This window comes from Aythya ferina, assembly GCF_964211825.1.
Source record: "Aythya ferina genome assembly, chromosome: 5".
Taxonomy (NCBI): domain Eukaryota; kingdom Metazoa; phylum Chordata; class Aves; order Anseriformes; family Anatidae; genus Aythya; species Aythya ferina.
In genome coordinates this window covers 16,917,810-16,939,328 of record NC_140301.1, presented here as the reverse complement: position 1 = coordinate 16,939,328, position 21,519 = coordinate 16,917,810, and the positions used below count along the sequence as shown (strand labels likewise).

At 38.5% G+C, this 21,519-nt stretch overlaps 1 protein-coding gene across 1 annotated transcript; it reads left to right on the top strand.

Annotated features, from left to right (window-relative positions):
• The first annotated feature begins 1,500 nt into the window (after positions 1-1,500).
• Positions 1,501-20,819, top strand: CAT (catalase). Its single transcript, XM_084520795.1, has 13 exons — positions 1,501-1,774; positions 6,057-6,228; positions 7,015-7,125; positions 8,589-8,719; positions 9,569-9,673; positions 10,542-10,667; positions 12,151-12,342; positions 13,357-13,509; positions 14,782-14,920; positions 16,472-16,602; positions 17,215-17,322; positions 17,979-18,065; positions 18,546-20,819. Exons 1-13 carry the CDS (start codon positions 1,709-1,711, stop codon positions 18,609-18,611), a joined length of 1,587 nt encoding a protein of 528 aa, XP_084376921.1. The 5' UTR covers positions 1,501-1,708; the 3' UTR covers positions 18,612-20,819.
• The last annotated feature ends 700 nt before the right edge of the window (positions 20,820-21,519 follow it).

Sequence of the window (21,519 nt, the reverse complement as noted above, 5' to 3'; positions counted from 1 at the left end):
GAAGGAAACAGGTAGTTTGCTGAGCTTACCACTAAGAAAAAGTACCATTAGTGATATTCCCTCTGTACTTACATACAACTGCAGATACTAGATAAAGAATTGTCTGGTTGAAATAATGAACTAGACTATTTTTATGTCTCTTGTAGGAGACAAAATACAGAAATAATCTTGCAAATAAGCGTTTTCCTCATTTCATTTCTTTCTGACAGGCTGTGGGTAAACAACGCAGCTCTGCTTCATTGTTGCAATATGTATTCTGAAAAGAGCTGTACCAGCATTCTTACCAAGAATGGTGGGGGAGAAGAAAACAACAACCAAAACACTAAAATCTTGCTGACTTGGATGCTTTTATAAACCAGTACTCCTGCAAACCCAGTTGTGTAATTCCTGTTTGTTTAGGCAACTCTTCTATCTACTATGATTACCCTCAGTCATTGCCATCAGAGAAGGGCTAATAAGAGTAAAGGTACATACACATTTTAGGATTCTAGAGTGCCTAAATAGTCTCTTCCACGTGTTCAGGTCTAGAAGCCCCATCCAGAACTATGCACCACAAAGAGCAAGGCCACAGAACAATTGCTGGATAGAGATCTTCATCTACCTTCTGAGTGCGCAATGTCATGTAATATAGTTGTTGAAGACAGATTATTCCTCTTGCTGAAAGGATTTACCTCACAAATAGGAAAAATACCCCCCTGCTAACCACTTTTACCCTCTGTAGCTCATCTGTAAGGCACGAAGGCAGAGCCCTGTGCTATTACTGTTGCAGTACAAGGGACACAACTGCGTGCTGTGGTTTAGAAAGCTCAGCACGCAAGGGCTGTAGGAGCAGAACTGCAAGTGCCTGAGAGGAGGGCTGTATTTACCTCATTTATAAATATAACCCAGGGTGTTTTCTTGTTTGTAACAGCGGTGAAAGTGTTTTTTTTTTTTAGGTTACAACTTGAGGCGTCCGAAGAAATACTGTTTACAATTGGGCACACGTGAGTTATGAGTAATGTTAACTATCACCTACACCTCCTTTGAAGTACAGATGCAAGAATGAACATTTAACTATGCACCTGGGCACTTGGATTGTGCAACGCAAGCCTTTCTCCCGCTGCAACCCTTGCCTCACAAACTCCCCGAGCGCGCTGCTTTTCCGTGCCCTCATCCTGCAACTTTCTTCGCTGCTAAGCAGCTTCTGCCCAACTGGCAGCCTTGGACAGCTCTGACACCTCAAAAACGCGTGACAAAAATCGAGCTTACGCGCCGCGATGCGATTAATGACACGCGTTAGAGGCTGAGTAAGGAGCGAGCCCTCAGCAGCCTCCAACCTCCCCTCAGAGCACCAACGGTCACCGCCTCGCGCTCCCGCCCCGTCAGGGGAGGGGGAGCAAGGGAAGGGGGGAGGGGAGGGGGGGGGGGTCTCGCTTCTGTGATTGACACCACTCTGAGCCACTCAGAGCTGGCTCTGCCAGCAGGGCGCGGGGCTATTGGTCGGGGCGGCGGGGGTGGGTGGGCGCAGCTCCGTGGAGAGGGGTGGGTGGCGTAGGCGCGGTGGCTGCCGCTACTCGCAGGCGCTGCGGGGTCACCTCGCTGCTGCCTTCTGCCTGGGAGCGAGCCCGGCCCCGCCCCGCCCCACCGCCCGCCATTCCCTCCCTCCCTGCCTCCTGCCCGCCCGCTCAGTCTCTCGGTTTTTCTCTCGGGGGGCTCCGCAGCTCGCAAGATGGCTGACGGCCGCGACGTCGCCGCGGAGCAGCTGAAGCAGTGGCAGAGCCAGCGGGGCTCGCAGGTGCGCGGCGGCGGGGCCGTAACGGTCGCGGGGCGCCCTGAGGGGAGAGGGGGGCGCCCTGAGGGGGGCTGGTGACCAGGGGTGATGGCAGCGGGGGGTGGTTGCGGGTAGGACCGGGGCGGGAGGTTGGTGCAAGGCGTGGGGATGGGTAGTGGGCTGCAGAGCCCTCCTGCACAAGTAAATGCCCACAGAAATGCTTGTTTAAGCGTGTAAGCGCTGCGATGCCTGGTGTCGTGGCTCTTCAGAGCCGCCGTGTCAGGTTCCACTAGGTGTGTTGACAGGAACGCGTTTGGGGCATTAAATACCCTTTGTGCTGCTCACGCTGACCAGCCGTCTCATAAAACACTATGGGCTACTTTACTGAAGGGTTTTCGGAAGGGTTACTTCTTAAAAGAACAGTTCCCCCTGTTTGTAGTCGTTTTTCTTTTCTTGTTTTCACCAAAAAAGTACTGTATGAAGACTATTTCAGTGGTAAGATATGCCATATTCTGCCATATTTCACAGTTTACTCTTGGACTGTTGATGATATTATTTATATAGATGGCAGCTTAGCTTTTCTGTAGTGAAACGATATTTAAATATAGGCCAAGGTTAATTTGGAGACTGGGAGGTAGCACAGAGCCTGTGTTGCATAAGGAGTCATGAGACCTTCAGATAGAGAGTAGGGAAGGCTTATTAGAATTTTAAAGTGACTTGTATAAGGTGCAAAGTATCAGTAATGCCTGGAAGTATGCACTTTGATGTATGGTGTTTACAACAGCTGTGACTAAAATTCTCCTGGCTTCAATTCCTGTGACAGTGGCTTTGAATCTGCATGTTCATCTCTTCAGGTTTTGGCTGTGTGCAGTTCCCAACCATATGAAAATACAGGCATCAAACTCAAAGCCAGGAGTAGTCTGAGGGTTCTTGTTGGAACTAATGTGTTTCCTCCTCCTTCCTCACGTGGACGGACTTGTTTTGTGTGCCCTGCATGCCATTATCCTGAAACTAAGGGGAATATATCATACTGGTTGAAAAAGTGTTCGTACTTCTCATGCCAACATTGGAAAGAACATCTTAGAAAGTTTTCCTATACAAGAGACTTTACAGCTACAAAACTCTTCACTAAAATGTTTTTGATATGCTTTGTTTCAGAAAGATGTATTTTTAGATATTGTTTCTAGCAGTCTTATATGCTAATGTCATGGAAGAAATAGGTTTTTGGGCAACAATGTAGCTTGTTCATTTGAAAAAGGCTGCGTTTACCAGCCTTCACACTTTGTTGCATATATAGTTTTTAACTAACATGCAGCGTTTTTTCCCTTCAGGTACTTATGCTGAAGGTATTATAAAACCTTCAAAAGGTTTTATGGGCAAATCAAAAACTCCTTTTTAAAACTAAGGATACATGGTGGGTTTTTCCTGCTGTCTGTCCCTTACCAAGGGCTTTTGAGGGCTTTGCTGAGCAGCAGGTCACGGGAGTAGGTTTATGTGTTATAGTCCTACCCCTGTATAGTTAAACCTACTGGGCTTTTCAGAATTTGTAAACAATTCCAGATGAGCAGGGTAGCTCTCCATGACTTCTCTGTGCCTCAGTGGACTGGGTGGAGCTAGGTAGCTGCTCCACAAGGACATAAATATCAGTGACTTTAGAATCCCACTCTGTGGGCTGCAGGGGGGTGTAACAGGGACTGCAGAGGAGATGTGTTGTGTTAGAAATCCAGAATCCAATCACCAAGTTTCCTTCTTTTTGAATTGTAGTATGCAGAATTTATAAATGGTGTTTGAGATGTGCACAGGGTTTGTATGTTGCAGTGCCACAGGCTGCTGTGGAGAGAGGATGCAGTGGAAGTCTCTGTATGCGTGGAACATGTAGGAAGGATGGACATGTCTTATCAATAGGAGTACAAGAAATGTGGAGAGAAAGATACAGAAGCTTAGGATGCCATCGGTGGGATCTTTTTTTTTTTTTCTCACGTTACAAAGAGCTTGCTCGTCTTGTATTGATGACTGTCATACTCATATATAAAAAAAAAAAAGAAAAAGAACTTATGCTTGGTAAAATAAATGAATATTGTTTTTTAGCTTTTAGAAATGTGAAAACTTTAATCAGCAAAAATGATGAAAATCAAAGAAAAAGTGCAGGAATTGGATTTTTAAGAAGTGTTTACCTAAGCAAAACTTTCTTGACTAAAAAGTTGAATTTAAAAAACAAGTTTTAAAAGTTGAATTTACAATCCTCTTATATTGTGACAAATTTTTGGTCTCACCTGTGGACATGTGTTTATTAGAATACTATTTTGAGATGTTAAACCTTTAGCATAACTAAGAATGAGAACTTTCAGTTCCATCTGCCCTGGTGACTGCTCAAAGTGAGCAGTGAAATCATTTTCTTTGGCCCATTTAAAACTGAACATAATATAAGGCAGGCAGAAGAGAAGCAGGGGAAAGAGTATTGAGAACAGCTTCCACTTCTCTTTATTTCCATTGACAAACTCTAGGTAATATTTTCATTGAAGTAAACGTTTCTTTAACTTGAGAGTACTCTAAATAAAGCTTAAATGGCAACTTTGTAAGTTTCCGAACATCTGTAAAGTTCCTGTTTGTAACTGTTTGAATGTTTGTAACATTCTTTAAAGTTTGTATCAACTGCAATGTAGGTTAGCATTTCAAATATCCTGAAGTAGTCTAGGAATTGAATATATGCTTATAGCTAATGAATTAGTGAATGAAGAATAAAGAACCTGGTTATTTTGTGATTTCAAGTCAGTTAGCACATGCTGCATATTAGTAAGAACACGTTGGAAATGCAGTTATCCTGTCAAATGTCTTTTATGTGGTTATTCATGTACCAGTGCTAAACAAAGGCAAATGACTCCTCCTGCGTGCTTCACCTCACCCAGAGCTCTGGGTGTAGATGTGAGTAATTGTTCTGCCCCTGTCTCTGAGCTGTCTCTTGGGAAGTATCTGGAGGCTAGTTGGGTGCAGCATACTCTTCCATGAGTTACAGGCTGGAATTTTGCCTGTTCAGTGATAGGATTAAAACACTTCAGGAAAAATGTGGATTGTCAGGATAAAGTTGGAACCCATGAACTCACTGATAGTAGTAAATGCCTCATCAAGGGTTACTTTGTTCATCCCATCCCTTTTCATTAACGAAACTGTAAAAGGGAGGGGATGAGTGGGTTTGTCCTGGTGCATTTCCCATGGTTCAGTTACGTGGATGCTTCTGGCAGAAAAGGGTGGGACGATACTGGTATCCTATGTGGATACATGCCAGTTTAGTGCAATGTATAAATGTGGATTTGGTGTTAAATAGCTATGGTCTGACTCAAATATTTGAGCTCAAATATCTGTTGCAAGTTCTTTGCTTATTCTTTTCTTGCCAACTTGAATTCTGTTCAATATCCTTGACCAATGCTGCCCCTGCTCCCAACAGTTAATAGATGTGCCCCAGGGACAAACCTGATGTCTGCCACCATCAGGTCTCTGGAGCTGATGGACTTTTGCTTGCTATGTTTTATGCAGTACTCAGCGAAATGGATCTGTCACCTTATAGGGGAGTATGAATGTAGATGTGATGCAGATAAATTCTTCTCTGCTGGATTTTTTTTTTTTTTTTTTTTTTAAGGGAAGTGGGAGGACACTAGTTAAATAATGCTACAGAATTCTAGCAGTGGAGTGATCTTGGGGTGTCTCTCATCTTTGGGTACAGGGTCACTCCCACTGCACAAAGATGCTGCACTTGGAAGGAGCCTACAAGAATGGTTAACTTAGATGTGGTATGGAAGGGTGGGGCAAACGTTGAATATGGGCTATTTCAGGCAATTCCTTTAAAAAGACAGTTCTGGTTTCCTGTCCTTTTGACAGATAATAACTTACAGTAGGGCTTCTGATAATCCTCTTCCTTCAATCACTCCAGGTTTGAATCTGGAGTGATTCCCTGGGTGTTCCTGCTTATGTCATTATCACAACTCTTTCAGACTAATGATGGTAGTAATGTGTGCCTTCTAGTCATTGCTGTGACTTCATATTTTCTTGAAGCAAGGTAAAGTCTTAATAAAATTTCTGAACCATTGAAAACATTCCGTGGTTATCTATGACATTAACTGCTGTTCTTAAGTAGCCTCAGACATAGGACTGTGCTGATGCAGCTGTGCCTCTAATTTCTGTAACAATTTCCAGAATCTTATGCTGTTTTCTAATGTACTTTCATATGTGATACAACTGTTGACCAGGTATGGGTGTTATGTGGCTTAGAGGATTTTTGGCTTCTGGTGTTGATCCTGACTTCCTTTTTCAGAGGCCAGATGTCTTGACCACTGGAGCTGGGAACCCAATTGGGGATAAGCTCAATCTTATGACAGTAGGGCCCCGTGGTCCTCTTCTGGTTCAAGATGTTGTTTTCACTGATGAGATGGCTCATTTTGACAGAGAGAGGATTCCTGAAAGAGTTGTGCATGCAAAAGGAGCAGGTATGTTTCATTAATACTTATTTGTGTTTTTCTTCATGCAGCACTAGGCTTTAAAAATCTTTGAGATAACCAATTCTTATAGATGCGTTGCATTACAATATAATCTATGATCTAGTTATACTAATAACAGCAAGAACAGGAATTAAAGCCTAGTTTAGAACCACTTGTAGTATCTTTGACCTGAAGGTAGATGGATCAAGCATGTGAAGCTTAAAGTGACTTTTTACTTTTTTTTTTTTTTTTTATAATTCAGTTTTAACATCTGCCTATACCTTCATAGTTGTGGAACTGGCATCTGTTTTGTTACATACAGCTTATAAACTATGGACTGAATCTTATTGTAATGTGAGTGTATACAGAAAAAATTCCTCTGTGGGAGTAAAAGTAACTGTGTTGCTTCATCTGGTTTAAAGATGGACCGACAGTGCTGCAACGCATGCCAGGATTGAAGAAATACATGTCTTGCTCAGAGATAAATATGTAAACTCTTGGCAGAAAAGCACTCAGAGTTACTGTTTATTTTGTAGAGCAGAAGTAAGGCCTGTATTGCTGCCAGGAACTGTTAACGATGTGTTCAGGATTGGGAGGGGGAAATGCTGTGCAAGCAGTATGTAGTGTGTGATATAAACTTTGTTCTTGGGTAATTTAGTGCATAGATTTAAACTGGTGTATTTCCATGATTTCTTTTGGTTTTATGATGTTCAAGCAGGCAGCACTGAATAATGTGCTTTGCAAGTGACAGGAAAGTATCCTGATAATCTGATATTTCTAAATGCTTTTTTTCAGGTGCTTTTGGCTATTTTGAAGTAACTCATGATATTACGAAGTATTGTAAGGCAAAAGTGTTTGAACACATTGGAAAAAGAACACCAATTGCTATACGGTTCTCAACTGTTGGTAAGGCTGTGAAGTTATTGTGTATCTTCTTACATGGGTACTAATAGTTAACACTGATATTGATATGTTTGCATTACAGAGCACTGAAATTGAACTTCAGATATTTTGAAATGTTATGGCACCTAATTCCTCTTCTGTCAATTTCATTTAATTTTTAAGACCTTAAACAATGATAAGCAGGGTCTGTGCCTTCTGGCAAGAACCCACTGTAGGTACTTCTGTTGGTACTTTCTCCCTTACAATGTGGAAGAAAGAAATGGTAGTCTGCTATTTTTGGTTGTGATGGAAAGCTTACTTTGTTTCTGGATGGATCATAAAAACGAACTTGCATACTGCAGTTCTACACTTGAAATTTGAAGGCTTGAAATCTTCCACTGTATTAATGACTTTGAGATGAGTGGTGTGGAAAATAAACTCTAGGCAAATAATAATCTTCTCTAAACAAAATCTTCTTTCTTTTTCTAAAGAGCTGAATGAATGAATTGACAATCTTAAATGATATTAGGTAAAACGTGAATTATAAGAAATACCTTATACCTGATAGAAAAATGACCTTTAAAAAGGTATGTTACTATTTTATGTTTAAAAAAATTCTAATGAGAATTTAGTTCTGGAAAATTGTCTTGGAGAAAAGGGAAGGGGAGGAAGAGGACAAAGCTCAAGTAGCTGCTGTTTTTGGCCTACTAGCCTTTACTGTCACCAAAACTCAGGTGCTCATGGAATGTCCTCTGGGGGTTGGGGTAAAAAGCACACAGCTGAGCTTGATGAGCAAACTGTGCTAAAGAGGTATGTTGCACTGTTACCTTTCCTTTCCCTGCTATGTTTAAACATGTTTCTTCCTAGTTATTTCATAGTAAACAATGATTTTCCAAGAGAGATTGAGTGTCTTAATTATTTCAACATGCTGACTAGCATTAACTGTTTCTGAATACATCTAGAATGCTTTTGATCAGGTATCGTGGTGGATGCTTTTGCTGTGGTGTAATCTACCCACTGAAAGGATTGTTTTGGGTAAAGCTGGGGGGTAATTAGAAGCATTGCAACTCTTCTATGAGTTGCATACACTACTTAGATTGCTACCTTCCAAACGAGAGCTTTCACAATGGGATTTAATACACAAGCTAATATACTTTTTGCCAATTCAGCCTTATCTGATGTCTGTTAGTGATAAAGCAAACAAGTACATCCACTCAAACCAATAAAGACTAGAATTTGCATCAACTATGGCCTGCATGCTTGGGTGGGTGTCTATTTACACTTTGGAAGCTTCAGGCACTGTCTGAAGTATTATGGCAAATATAACAAATTCCATAGTAAAGAAGAGACTTTAATTAAAAAAAAAAATAAATAAATAAAAGCCAAACACTCTCAGGATCTTATGGCATATTCTAAAGTTCCATAGTTTTATGCTTAGAATTGGTTTCATACTGTAACACTTGTATACATTCTTATGTTTCTTCAAGCTGGAGAATCTGGGTCAGCTGATACAGTTCGTGACCCTCGAGGCTTTGCAATGAAATTCTATACAGAAGAGGGTAACTGGGATCTTGTGGGAAACAATACTCCTATCTTCTTTATTCGGGATGCAATGTTGGTAAGTATGTACCAAAGACAATGGTACTTCGTGAAAGAGTCCAAAGGCTTGTTCACATCTTATTTTTGCTTCACTGAGAAGCAAAATTACATGTTTTGACATGCTTACTCTATCCATTGGATGTTCCAATAGTTTTTGATTTGATAAGGTGGTATTTAAAAAAAACTTCAATAAGAGATAAAGCTTGATTACTTATGTTGGTACTTTGATACCACACGTGCTTAGCTGTTTGCTTTTGCACATGTCCCTGCATAATAGCCATCAGGTAAATAATTGTGATTTTAACCCTCAAGTCATTTCAGCTTCACTGGTGTTAGAAATAGCTATTTACTCTGTAGATGTCTTAAATTTCAAGGCTATTCGAAGGAAAGCTGAAAAGCTTCTTATAAATTCTTTTGTATTAAATCTGATTATTTGTGTAAGTTTAACTGTACTTTGTAAGAAGAGGGGACTTTCCTAAGAATAGAGTTGTTCTGTATGACTTAAATTGATATTTTATAATATTATATTTTATATCTCTGTATTCATTTTGGAGTTAAATATCCAATAGTTTATATGAAATCTGAGTACTTGCCTTATTTTATTAGGCAGAAGTTGAAAGCATTGTCTGGCTCTGAGCATCCTGTTTATCATAATTGTAAATATTTTGCTTTTAGAGTCAAATCAGTGAAGTTATGGTAATTGAAAAACTTTCTCATCTTTCACTGTCTTGTTCCTTTTGTAGATAAAAATGTATTAGGAAAAAAACCCTGTACATCTTATTCAGTACCAGAAGTTGCTTAGCATATCCTGTATGACTTGCAAAATGAAGTTAAACTTTTTTTCCCTCCCCTCCCCCTGACAAATTAGTTTCCATCCTTCATCCATAGCCAAAAGAGGAACCCTCAGACTCATTTGAAGGACGCAGATATGGTATGGGACTTTTGGAGTCTTCGCCCTGAGTCTTTGCATCAGGTAAGGTTCTCTTGAATATCATGGCAACATAAGTTTTTAACTGAAACTGCTTTATCTGGATCCAATGTAATCTTTTAAGAACTCTAAAGGTCAGAGGCCTACTATAGCTTTTAATGCTCTTGACATGTTTTTATGTTTTTCTAGTTTTGCCTTTTCTTTTATAGACTATGAAATAGACAGGATTTTTGTTTCCATAATCATATTTTACATAGAGGTAAAGGGGAAGTTAGTGGACTTTCTTAGTATTAAAGTAGTGAGAATATCGATCGTCAGCAAACTGTATATTAACATTATGTATAGAGAAGAATGTTATACCAAAAGAAGCAAATACAAAATTCAGTATATGTATCCTTTTGAAAAAGAAAATGGATTAATCTGAAAGCCTTTCAGTTACTACTGCTTGGGAAGTGGTATCACAAGTATTGTTTGTGGTAATAAGCCTAAAGGAAGCTGCATTTGGAATAGCTTTGCATGGTGGTATGTTTATTGCTTGAGAAATCAGTTATTCAGGACTTCGCATTTCAGATGTTTTTTAAAACCTGTTGAAAATTGTATATTTAAATTATCCATGCTTATCTGCCCTGTGCTTATAGGGAGAATGATAACATTAATGTGCAATATTAACCTAAAGATAACGAATATTTCATGTGGCCATACTTCTTCACACAAGTTCAATTCACATCCTTGTATGTGGAAAGTCTAAGCAGTCTTAGTTTAAGTCTTAGAACCTTAAACTATAACATCCTAGAATATTTTCTCTCGTTAAGATGACTTCCAGTGATGCAGATGAATTTAAGTGACCTTTGACTCAAGTGGTCCTTTATTTGTACTGTTGAACGAGCAAATGTTGTTGGGTTCTTCTCTTTAGGTGTCTTTCTTGTTTAGTGACCGTGGTATTCCTGATGGATATCGCCATATGAATGGATATGGATCACATACTTTTAAACTGATTAATGCTAGTGGGAAAGCAGTTTATTGCAAGTTTCATGTGAAGGTATGTTCTTCTCCAGTTATCTCTTGGAAAGATATGTCATACTGAATTTAAAAAAATAACGAAGGTTGTCTGAATGTTCTGTAGTTAATTTTTAGTTCAGAAAACATTTATTCATGCATAGACCAAATGTAAATGGTGTATGTTTTTCATCAGTTGCATACATCTAATGAATGAAGGATGTTCCTGTTTAGGAATGTTTTAATGTATGTGATATGTTCATGGCTACAGCGTAGTTCAGATTCAACAGCTGTTTCTTCAGGTAAAAATCCTCTGTCTGGCTCTGGTTATTGTTCCTGTTAGCATTCTGTATATGAGTCACACTGATACAGTATTTCCAAGTTGTATGTGAGTCAAGCAATATAATCCTCAATTCCTAAGAGCTCTGTGGCTGAAACTTACAGAACTTTTATGACTTTGTCAGAACGTACTTGGTAGTACATCTTGCTTGGAAACAACTTCCCATCAGTTTTAAAGACAACACAGATTCTTACTTTGTTAGATGTTAGTAGAGGCTGGACACGCCTTTGGAGCAAGACTTGAGAAACCATTATGTTAAACCAAGAAGGATTGCATAGCAGCTTTTACCTTTTGAGGTGTCAGAAGCTTATAAAAATGAGACTTCAGTGCTAAAAGTGTCAGAAATTAAGGGGAAGGAGAAAAAAGTTTAAAAATTACAGATCATGTAGGATGTTCAGCATTGAAGGTGGCCACCCTTTTATCAGTTTGTGTTGGCATGTGGTCTATAGGAAGGGATGGGATGGTAAGATAGTAAAGGAATACTCTGTCTGTAAAGGGAAACATCTCTATTTGATGTGCTGTATCATATTTTTGTTCTGTAGTATAGTATTACATTTATTTCACAGAATCAGAATGGTTTGGGTTGGAAGGGACCTTAAAGATCACTGAACTCCAATCCCCTCTTCCCCTTTCCACCATGGACAGGGACACCTTCAACTAGACCAGGTTGCTCAAAGCCCCATCCAACCTGGCCTTAAACACATTCAACTTACCTGGGCAACCTGTTCCAGTGCCTTTATCACCTTTCATGCTAAAGAATTTTTCTTATCGAAATTAAATCTACCCTTTTTTAGTTTATCTCCCCAGCTTTCTTGTGGGCTCTTGTTTAGATACTAAGAGGCCACTATATGATCTCCCTGCAGCCTTCTCTTTTCCAGGCTGAACAACCCCAACTCTGTCTGTCCTTGTAACAGAGGTGTTCCAGCCGTTTGATCATCTTTGTGGCCCTCATCTGGACTTGTTCTGATTTGCGCTTTATCATAGAACTAACTTTTATTTGGAAAGCAGCTGTTGAATGTAATGTGTACTACTGAATGTACTCTGAACCTAAATTGCTGGGGATTAGGAGATGGACAATCATGCTCTTAAATCTTGAGTCTTGTTAAAAACATGTTTTTGTGTGTTTTTTTTTTTTTTTTGTAATTTCTGCATTTATAACTGGTTCTATTTCTCTCATTGCTTTTAGACTGATCAGGGCATCAAAAATCTTTCTGTTGAGGAAGCAGGAAGGCTGGCTTCTACTGATCCTGATTATGGAATACGTGATCTTTACAATGCCATAGCCCATGGCAACTACCCATCCTGGTCTTTCTACATTCAAGTTATGACATTTGAAGAAGCAGAGAAGTTTCCATTTAATCCTTTTGACTTAACTAAGGTATATCTGCTACAACTGTGAATATTTTATTTCAGTTTGTTTAAGAGGTCATGAGATGAAAACTTAGGAAATGCCGGAAACAAGCTTATCCATAAATAAAGCAAACAGGTTCCACAGAGTAGCACTGTTTAGGGTCCAGTTCTTATGACTACAGTTGGTCTGTCCCTTTTATTCCTATCACTTCATTTTTTTTTTTTTAAGTGTGCTGTTTATTACATGGTCAGGATGAGTCAGAAATTCCAGAGATGAAATCATATACCTGTAAAACATATTGGGGCATGGGATGGGGGGGAATATGTCCAGTTATTTAATTTTGAGTGCTGGGTATTTAATCCAGAAAGCTGGAAATCAGATCAAATTCCTGTGGTATAGTGTAAAATCTGATGTTGTTCTTCCTCGGAGAAATATGTTTAGGGCTTGATTTAGGCTTGTAGATTACAACTGTACTGCATTTCAAAAGTCTGATCTCAGATCATAGTCACACCCTGAGCTAGCTAGTTTTGAATGTTGTTGATCATGTAGTTTCTGATCTTGGTCTCATCTTTTGTCAGATTTCTATTTGCTATTCCAAAGAATGGCATGCTGAAAGACTAACAGACTTGTATTTTTTTCCTCAAATATTGCTCCCCTGAAATGGCCAAATAATTTTGACCTTGAAAGTTTAGGCCAAGAGGAGAAAGAAAAGGCTAGTTAAGCTGGTTATATTTTGTAGTAGCCGAAAACAATCATGCTACCAGTTCCACCTACAATATTGCATTCCTAGGCATCTCTTCAAGTGCCTGTGGGTATTTTATTTAAGTAGTCAAGTGCTGAGATTATGCTGTGATGAAATAAGTTGCATGAATACTCTGAATTGCAAAAGACTTGGACGTTCCTCAACATTTATTAGCAAAATAGAAATGACTTCAGTAATGTATTCTCTCAGTTGAGACTATTAGGTAGCTCTTGCCTGTTTTATTATTTAAGCTACATAATACAACATTTATTTTAATGCATGTGTTTAATGTCTTATAGATCTGGCCACATGGTGACTACCCTCTCATTCCTGTGGGAAAGCTTGTTTTGAACAGGAATCCTGTCAATTACTTTGCAGAGGTAGAACAGATGGCATATGATCCAAACAACATGCCACCTGGTATTGAACCTAGCCCTGATAAGATGCTGCAGGTAAACTATGGTCAAAATCTCATATTTCCTTGTTTATGGAAGTATTGCTATCACTGTATCATAGAATCACAGAATGGTTTGGGTTGGAAGGGACCTTAAAGACCATCTCATTACAGTCCCCTTGCCATGGGCAGGGACACCTTCCACTAGACCAGGTTGCTCAAAGCCTCATCCAACCTGGCCTTAAATGCTTCCAGGGATGGGGCATCCACAACCTCTCTGGGCAAGTCAGAGAGGTTGTGGATGTGCCTCATCACCCTCTTATAAAGCCATTACCCCTTGTCCTCTTGCTGCTTACCCTTGTAAAAAGTTCCTCTCCAGCTTTCTTGTAGACACTTTTATGTACTGGAAGGCCACTATAAGGTCTCCCTGCAGCCTTCTTTTCTCCAGGCTGAGCAACCCCAACTCCCTCAGCCTGTCTTCTAAGAAGAGTTGCTCCAGCACTCTCTTCCAGTGTTGTGGCCTTCCTCTGGAATCACTCCAGTGGGTCCGTGACTTTCTTGTGTTGAGGACCTAAGTGCAGGCTGCAGTACTCCAGGTGGGGTCTCATGAGAGTAGAGTGGAAGGGGAGAATCACCTCCCTCAAACTGCTGGCCATTCTTCTTTTGATGCAGCCCAGGATATGGCTGGCTTTCCGGGCTGTAAGCACACATTGAGAAGCCAAACGTGAGCCAGCATCAATCAACACCCTTCAATAAGCCCTTCTCCTTAGGGCTGCTCTTAATCCATTCTCGGCCCAGCCTGTATTTGTTCTTGAGATTGCCCTGATTCAGGTGCACAACCTTGCACTTGGTCTTGTTGAACTTCATGATGCTCACACGAGCCCACTTATCAAGCCTGTTTCAGGTCCCTCTGGATGGCATCCCTTCCCTACAGTGTGTTGACTGCATCACACAACTTGGTGTGGTGTCATTGGCAAATTTCCTGGGGGTGCACTCAATCCCACTGTCCGTGTTGCTGGCAAAGATGTTAAACTGCATAGGTCCCAATATCAATCCCTGAGAAATGCCACTTGTAACTGGTCTCCACTTGAACATTGAACTGTTTACTGCAACTGGTTGTGATGTTCCTTATCTACTGAGTGGTCCATCTGTTAAATCCATGTCTCTCCCACTTATAGACAAGGATGTCATGCAGGGCAGTGTCACTTGCTTTGTGCACATGCAAACTGTCATGGGCAAGGACACTTTCCACTAGACCATATTTCAGATGGAATAAATTTTTAAGTCTAAGGTTGAAAGAGATCTATTAATGTTATGCATTTTTTTTAAGGGTCGTCTTTTTGCGTATGCTGATACACATAGACATCGTCTGGGACCTAACTACCTACAAATTCCTGTGAATTGCCCCTTCAGAGCTCGTGTAGCCAATTATCAGAGGGATGGACCAATGTGCGTGACTGACAACCAAGGTATTAATGAAAATCCTTTTAAATATGATGATACTTGCATGTACTGTTTCTTCTGTTCATAGGGGATATAAAATGTTTGCTAAATAAATATAAATAGCCAAAAGTTATTTTTACATGGTGAGAAACATAAGCATATATATATGTAGACTACAGAATGCGTTCTTTATACATTTTTTGATGTTCCAAAAGGATGTGGATGTTCATTCTTACTTCTGCCTTGTATCAAATAATTGATAGTTCCTATCTGGGTTTTCAATTTGATGTATATAACTGTCACTTGTGACAAATACTCATTTGCAATTTGTGTGTATATATACATATGTATACATACACCAATTATGTAAACATATAATGGCTCCATCTCTTGCATTACTTCTGAAAAGCAGAGTTTAGATATTTGTGTGGAGTAAATTCCACACAAAGTGGAGTAAACTCCACACAAAAAATCTCCTGTAAGAATGGAATTTTACTTAGTCTTAAATGAAGTGAAGCTTAAGATGTGTTTTTGAAAACTTACTGATAGGTCATCATCAGGGCATGTGCAGAATACCCTAAGTCAAATGAATTCAATTATGTCTCTAGCTTGTTCATTTAAGTATGTCTGGGAACATACTTGTTAAAAGGGACTTATTTCAAAAGTGCTGAAATATTAATTGTTTAAAATTCAGAAATATGCCTGACAACTGGTTTCACGGAACTTAATTGGTATTTTGTTTTTACGTATAGGCAAAAATCTGTTCTAACAAATAAAAGAGACTAAATCTGTTAAGAAGGCAAATACAGACTCATTAAAAAGTTGAACTGCTTTGCTTTCTGACTTCCAAGAAACTGAAAGCCAGGAGTATAAATGTCAAGACTGGAATTTTAACTTTACCTCTATTACATGATATGTTCTGTCAGTGTTTGTCCAATAGTGTCTGATTTATACCTAAGCGTAAGCCAGTATACACTTAAGCTATGCCTCATGCTGCAAACATGTATTCCTCCGGGCTATGGGTCCTAACGCTTCTTGAAGGAGGAGGCGGAAATACTTTAAAAAACAGGAACTTGAAAACAATTACTCCGATCCAAGAGCAGATTCTTAATTTTTTTTTTTTTTTTTTTTGAAGCCTTGTAAGTTGATTGTGTTTAAAATACAGACCCTTACATAGTTCAATGTAACCCTATTTCAAATAAGCAGTTGGAAGTATATTTTTATATTGCCTTTGGACTAAAACTTGAATGACCTCCACAACTTCATTAAAATTCTGAGCAATGGTGTTTTGAAAATGGCCAGACCTCCTTATTTCTGAAACAAAACCTGTTTTTTACCCAAAGACTTATGTAAATCCTGCTTGTAGTAAGTGCTTTTTTAAGCACTGTCTGAAAAATAGCTGATCTTGAGCTTTGGTCGACATATAATTGAGAACTGTTTTTAAAAAAGTAAATTGATTTTTTTTTAGGTTCTTTTAGGCGAAGTACACTTTCTCTTCTAAATTAACCTGAGATCTGATTTCTTTTCATCTGATTTCTTTTTTCCTCCTTCCATCCCTGTTTGTATTCACTTCTCAGGTGGTGCCCCAAACTATTATCCAAACAGTTTTACTGGTCCAGAAGATCAGCCTGTTGTGAAGGAGAGCCGCATGTGTATTTCAGGAGATGTGCAGCGTTTCAATAGTGCAAATGAAGATAATGTGTCTCAGGTATGATGTATGAGGCTTTTATGCTGCTTATTATAGAAGATGAGTGTATGGGCTGTCTAAAGAATACTAACAAGGAACATTCCATCACGGATCTCTTTGCTGAAGCATTTGGTCTAACCTGAAGTTCAGATACCATAGAACTTTGAAAGATCTCTGTATATTTTAATAATGATGAATAACTGTCCTTTTGCTGACAGGGCAGTTAATCAACTCTTACCGACCTCTCTGCCATCTATGTTTGAGCGTTGATATTTAGAGGTAGTGATTTTCAGTTTTCCTGCAACTGGTGTATGCGGATACTAAAACTAGAATTTACATGTAATGTCATGATCATCAATTCGTGAATTGGAGCCCAACAGCATATTTGTTTTCACTAGTTAGATAATGAGTGATTTCAAGCTTGAAATGAGTTGCTAGCAGGTTTGCTTGGAGAGAAAAAAAAAAAAAAAAACCAACAACTTGCCAATTGGCTGCCTTTGGAGTTGTATTTAAGTGTTGCCTGACTAGTAAGTGAAAGCTATTTTTTCAGTAATAATGAATTTTAAGTCCAAGTACTATGGACAGAATGGCTTAGTGTTCAGTTTTCAAGATAAAACTGTTTCTGTTTATAAGGTGCGAGATTTCTATATCAAAGTGCTGAAGGAGGATGAACGTCAAAGGCTGTGTAAAAATATTGCTGATCATCTTAAAGATGCTCAACTCTTCATTCAGAAGAGAGCTGTAAGTAGCCTAGATATTTTTTGTCTTTGCTCTTCTTTCCAGACTTCCATGCAGTGTAGCAACTTTTCATCAAAATATCAATATGCTTATGGAGAAGGTCAGGAATTCTAGATTTTCTTGTGCAGGAGTTATGAATACAGAACACTTACATGTGTGCATAGTTACAGGAATAAATGTAGAACATGTTAAAATGACTTTGCTGCTGGAAATAAGAAGATTGCTGAACATCGGGGATGTCACTATATGTTTACCTTAGTACTTTAAAAATCAGATGACTGCCAGTAGTGTTAGGCCAAAGGTTGGACTAGATGATCTTGGAAGTCTCTTCCAAGCTAGATGATTCTGTGATGTTTGTCTACGGAGAAGGAAGAGAGCCAGTGTCAGGGAGGAACTGGAACTTTCCTGATTTAAAACAAAATTCCACTGGGAAAGACCTGTAAATTTGGCATTATAGAAACAGTGAGTCATTGTACTCATTGCTCCTTTCTGGCTGGTCAGATTCAATTTTTTTTTTTTTTTTTTTTTTGGAAAAGTGTTTTCCTCTTCCTGTTCCTCGTATGTCCTGGTATAGACCATGGAATATGAAAAAAAAAATTGAAGGGTATCTCACGGAGAGAAATCAAGTTCTTGTCTTGTTTTTTTTTTTTCCTGTTAAGGTGAAAAACTTCACTGATGTTCATCCTGACTATGGTGCCCGTATTCAATCATTACTGGACAAATACAATGCTGAAAGTGGGAAAAAGGTATGTTAATGACTTGCGTAGTTGAATTTTCATGGGTTGGATTTTTTCATTTTTTCCATAACTCCACCGAAGTGAGAGATCAGTTTTGATCTACATTTGATTTAAGTCGGAGGAATTAATGCATGTGGTATCTAAAAAATGTGGAAGCATCACTCCTAACTACATTAAACATATCTTAACCAGTGATATAAGATAATCTTGTTTTAGTTGTTTCTTAAAGGTACTGGAAGATAACTGTAAGTGCAATGCAGGCTGTTCAGGTTGATCCTTAGACCAAATCATCTATTTTCTGTACTCTTTAAAAAAAAAAATATATATATATATATATATATATATACACACTTATTTGAGACTCGCCTAGATGCTGTGCTTGCTACGTAGAATAACAAAATTGCTGCTATAAGTACGCAATTCTTTCTGAAGTGACTTATGACTACTTTCTGTGGAACTTGTTCTGAATATTTCTCTTATCATTTTTAGGATGTAATTAAGACGTACACACAAGCCACTTCTCGCATGTCTGCCAAAGAAAGATCCAACTTGTAAAGTGTGCTACAGAGATTTACCCTATGAATCTTGTTTCCACATGACTGCAGGACAACTTGTTGAACATGTTAATGAATGTAGCAGACTTCTGCACAAATACAGCAGTATTTTACAGGCTTGATTTATTAAGCTTTCAAGTGCCTGTATCTGTACTGACAACAGTAAGTTACACTAGCTAACAATCCTAGTGCCTTTCAACACTAGTGCTTTACTGCTTGCTAACAATATAAAGTGTCTTCAAGGAAACTGATTAAGAAGTTTTTCTAGAAGGAAACATAAGTTTAATCAAAGTGTTTCTTTATTTTATAACTACTCTAGCTAAATCGCACAACGGAACTTGTCTAATGATACTGTGATTATCCTTGTGGATGAACTTGTTCACATTAAAAAGCTGATACTGCTTAGTATTGCTAATAAAATAGTTTACCTGTAGGTATTTGTAGACACTTTGAGTTTAATTTTTGCCTTCCAGAAGGAAAGTACATATGCAGTAATTCTACTAAAACTGGTTCTTTCTCATTCATTATAAAAAAAAAAAAATAAAAATGAAGCTGAATAGGAAGTTGATCCTAACTGAAGTTAATCTCAACATATGTGAGTTTTATTCCTAATAATACTTTAAGGTAATAAATCCATGCATATTAGTGCTGGGTCAGAGATCACCATCTCCCTTGGATCATTTGAGGTAGATATTTTTCTAATTGTATACGTTTTACAACAAAACTGATTTACATCTTACAAGTCCTTGGGGTGGGGGGGATGCGGAAGTGTCCTTCCTAGTTTACAGGAATTTAAATAGAGAGACTAATTTAATAAAAACTATTCCCAATAGCTTTTGAAATTGTTACTAGTATAATCTGATGTTGCTATTTGTCAAACCCCAGGGTTGTTTTTCAGAATTAAGCATTAACTGCAATTGTATGTTTGTTTAAATGTGCATGTATCTATGGATAGATATAGGTATAAAACCTGATTTTAGATGTCAGAATTTTGTCTACTGCTTGTAAACTAATTAATTGGTACAAAAAAATATTGGAAACCTTTGAACTATAAAGTAATCACTCTTGGATCCAAAGGTGTTTCTTTAGCTTAGAGATACTTTTTGTCTACAATCTTGGAGTATAATCTTTAATAATGTCTTATGAACCAATGAAAAATTAATGTTTATATTAGAATTTAAAGTTCAGAGTGCAGTTAAATGATAATTATGTAATTTCTGGTCTTATCTCACTTGAATATGTATGGTGTTAGCCTAAGGAAGTACACTGTCGGCATCTGAATGCTTTACCATATGTGCATAAAACAAAGCCAAGGCTTAAGCTATTGTTTTATAAGGGTTGAAATCCCACCGAGTTTTTTCCTCAATTATTTGGAAAGTGTTTCCGAGTTATGGGATAACTAGTGTTCAAGCTAACTATTGCAGTTTAGAACAAAAATCTGTCCTACCCATTACATGTTGAAGTTAGTCCTAACAGTCCAAGAAATGTTTCTGAACTGTGCTCAGTAGGATCAGGCAATCTGCCATGCATCTAAAATCCTGGCAAGTTTTAATAACTACTTTGCCTGTTATTTCTCCCTCTTCCTTTGCCAAAGAGAAAGATCAGTGCACATGTGTAACTGGTCCAGATTCTAGTTATACAGCATTACTTCCTTTTCCTTTCCTTGTTTGTCTGCTAATGTTGCTTTACTAGCATTCACATTGGAAGAAGCATGATGATACAAAGGATTTCAGAGCCCAGCTAATAGATCTTAAGCAAGTATGTCAACTTCAATTCATAAAATCAAAATTTGATTCTTCTGAGGATCTATCTTGAGTTGTATTTTGAATAGGTATACTTCTTGATTCAACTTTCAAGTATGGGTTCACGTTATGAGAACTGATAGCAGATTTTTATTAAAAAGTTGTTAATGCTTTCACTAAATAGAAACATAGAAAGCTGTTAGAATGCTGTCTACTGATCTGTTGTGAAAAGCCATCTGTGATGCAGTAAAATAAAATAAAATGTCAGTTTATTTTACCCTATTTGCCTGATCAGGCTGGTGGGAGCTGGAAGAGCTGTGTGGATTGGTGGGAGTATTTCTCTGGCAGATGGAATCCTAATGAGTCTCGGAAAAGAGTAAGCAAGACTTAATCTTTAATTTTGGTGGTCTCTGCTGAATGGATAATACTGTCTTTCTCTTATTTCTGAAATAAAACAATTTAAACAACTCTGGGCTACATGTTGTCTTTTTTTGTGAGCATGTCTTCAATTTATTTTAATCTAGCAAGTTCATGCCTTCATTTGTGTGGTTTCCTTGTGCAGAAGCTGTTGAAGTTTTTGGGGAACTGGTGTTTATTTCAGAACACAAGCTATTTAGACTGCACAGACCCTGATGGCATACAAAGGCCTTGGTCTCAAGGCTGACACTGGGAATTAATGGGGGAGGAGAGGGAGTGGCAGTGTCTTAAGTTTTTCTGTTCAGCTTTAGCATGGCAAAACTCCTGTTCAGAACTTCATTTAAAACTTGCGGAGTCTTCAGAAGAGTGCTGCTCAAATCTCTGATACAGCAGTGCCTGGGACCATGTACCATATGAATGGGAAAAAGCTGCTTTCCTACTACAATGTGAGTTTTGTTCATGATAACGTTTCTTAATGTTCTTAAGCTTCTAGTTGCTAACCAATCTTCTGTTATTTTCATTTAAAATCTTCAGTTGCAATTTGCAGAATTGTCAGTTCATCCAGTTTTTCACTGTTCAAAAATTCTATTGAAGGAGAGTTATTTGTAGTTCATATAGTACCCAAATAAGTTATATTACCCAGAAGTTCAGTTTATTGCAGTTGCTTGCCTCACCCTCCCCCCCCAGCTCTACTTTTTGCTTTACAGGCAAGGAACAGTGTGCCTCATGCCTCATTGCATGTTGTAAAGT

Bases quoted from the DNA above. Each gene is read 5' to 3' on its own strand.
- CAT (XM_084520795.1), top strand. From the start codon at position 1,709: ATGGCTGACGGCCGCGACGTCGCCGCGGAGCAGCTGAAGCAGTGGCAG. The intron at 8,720-9,568 runs GTAAGTATGTAC...CTGACAAATTAG, and splicing joins TTATTCGGGATGCAATGTTG to TTTCCATCCTTCATCCATAG. The intron at 17,323-17,978 runs GTAAGTAGCCTA...TTTCCTGTTAAG, and splicing joins TCTTCATTCAGAAGAGAGCT to GTGAAAAACTTCACTGATGT.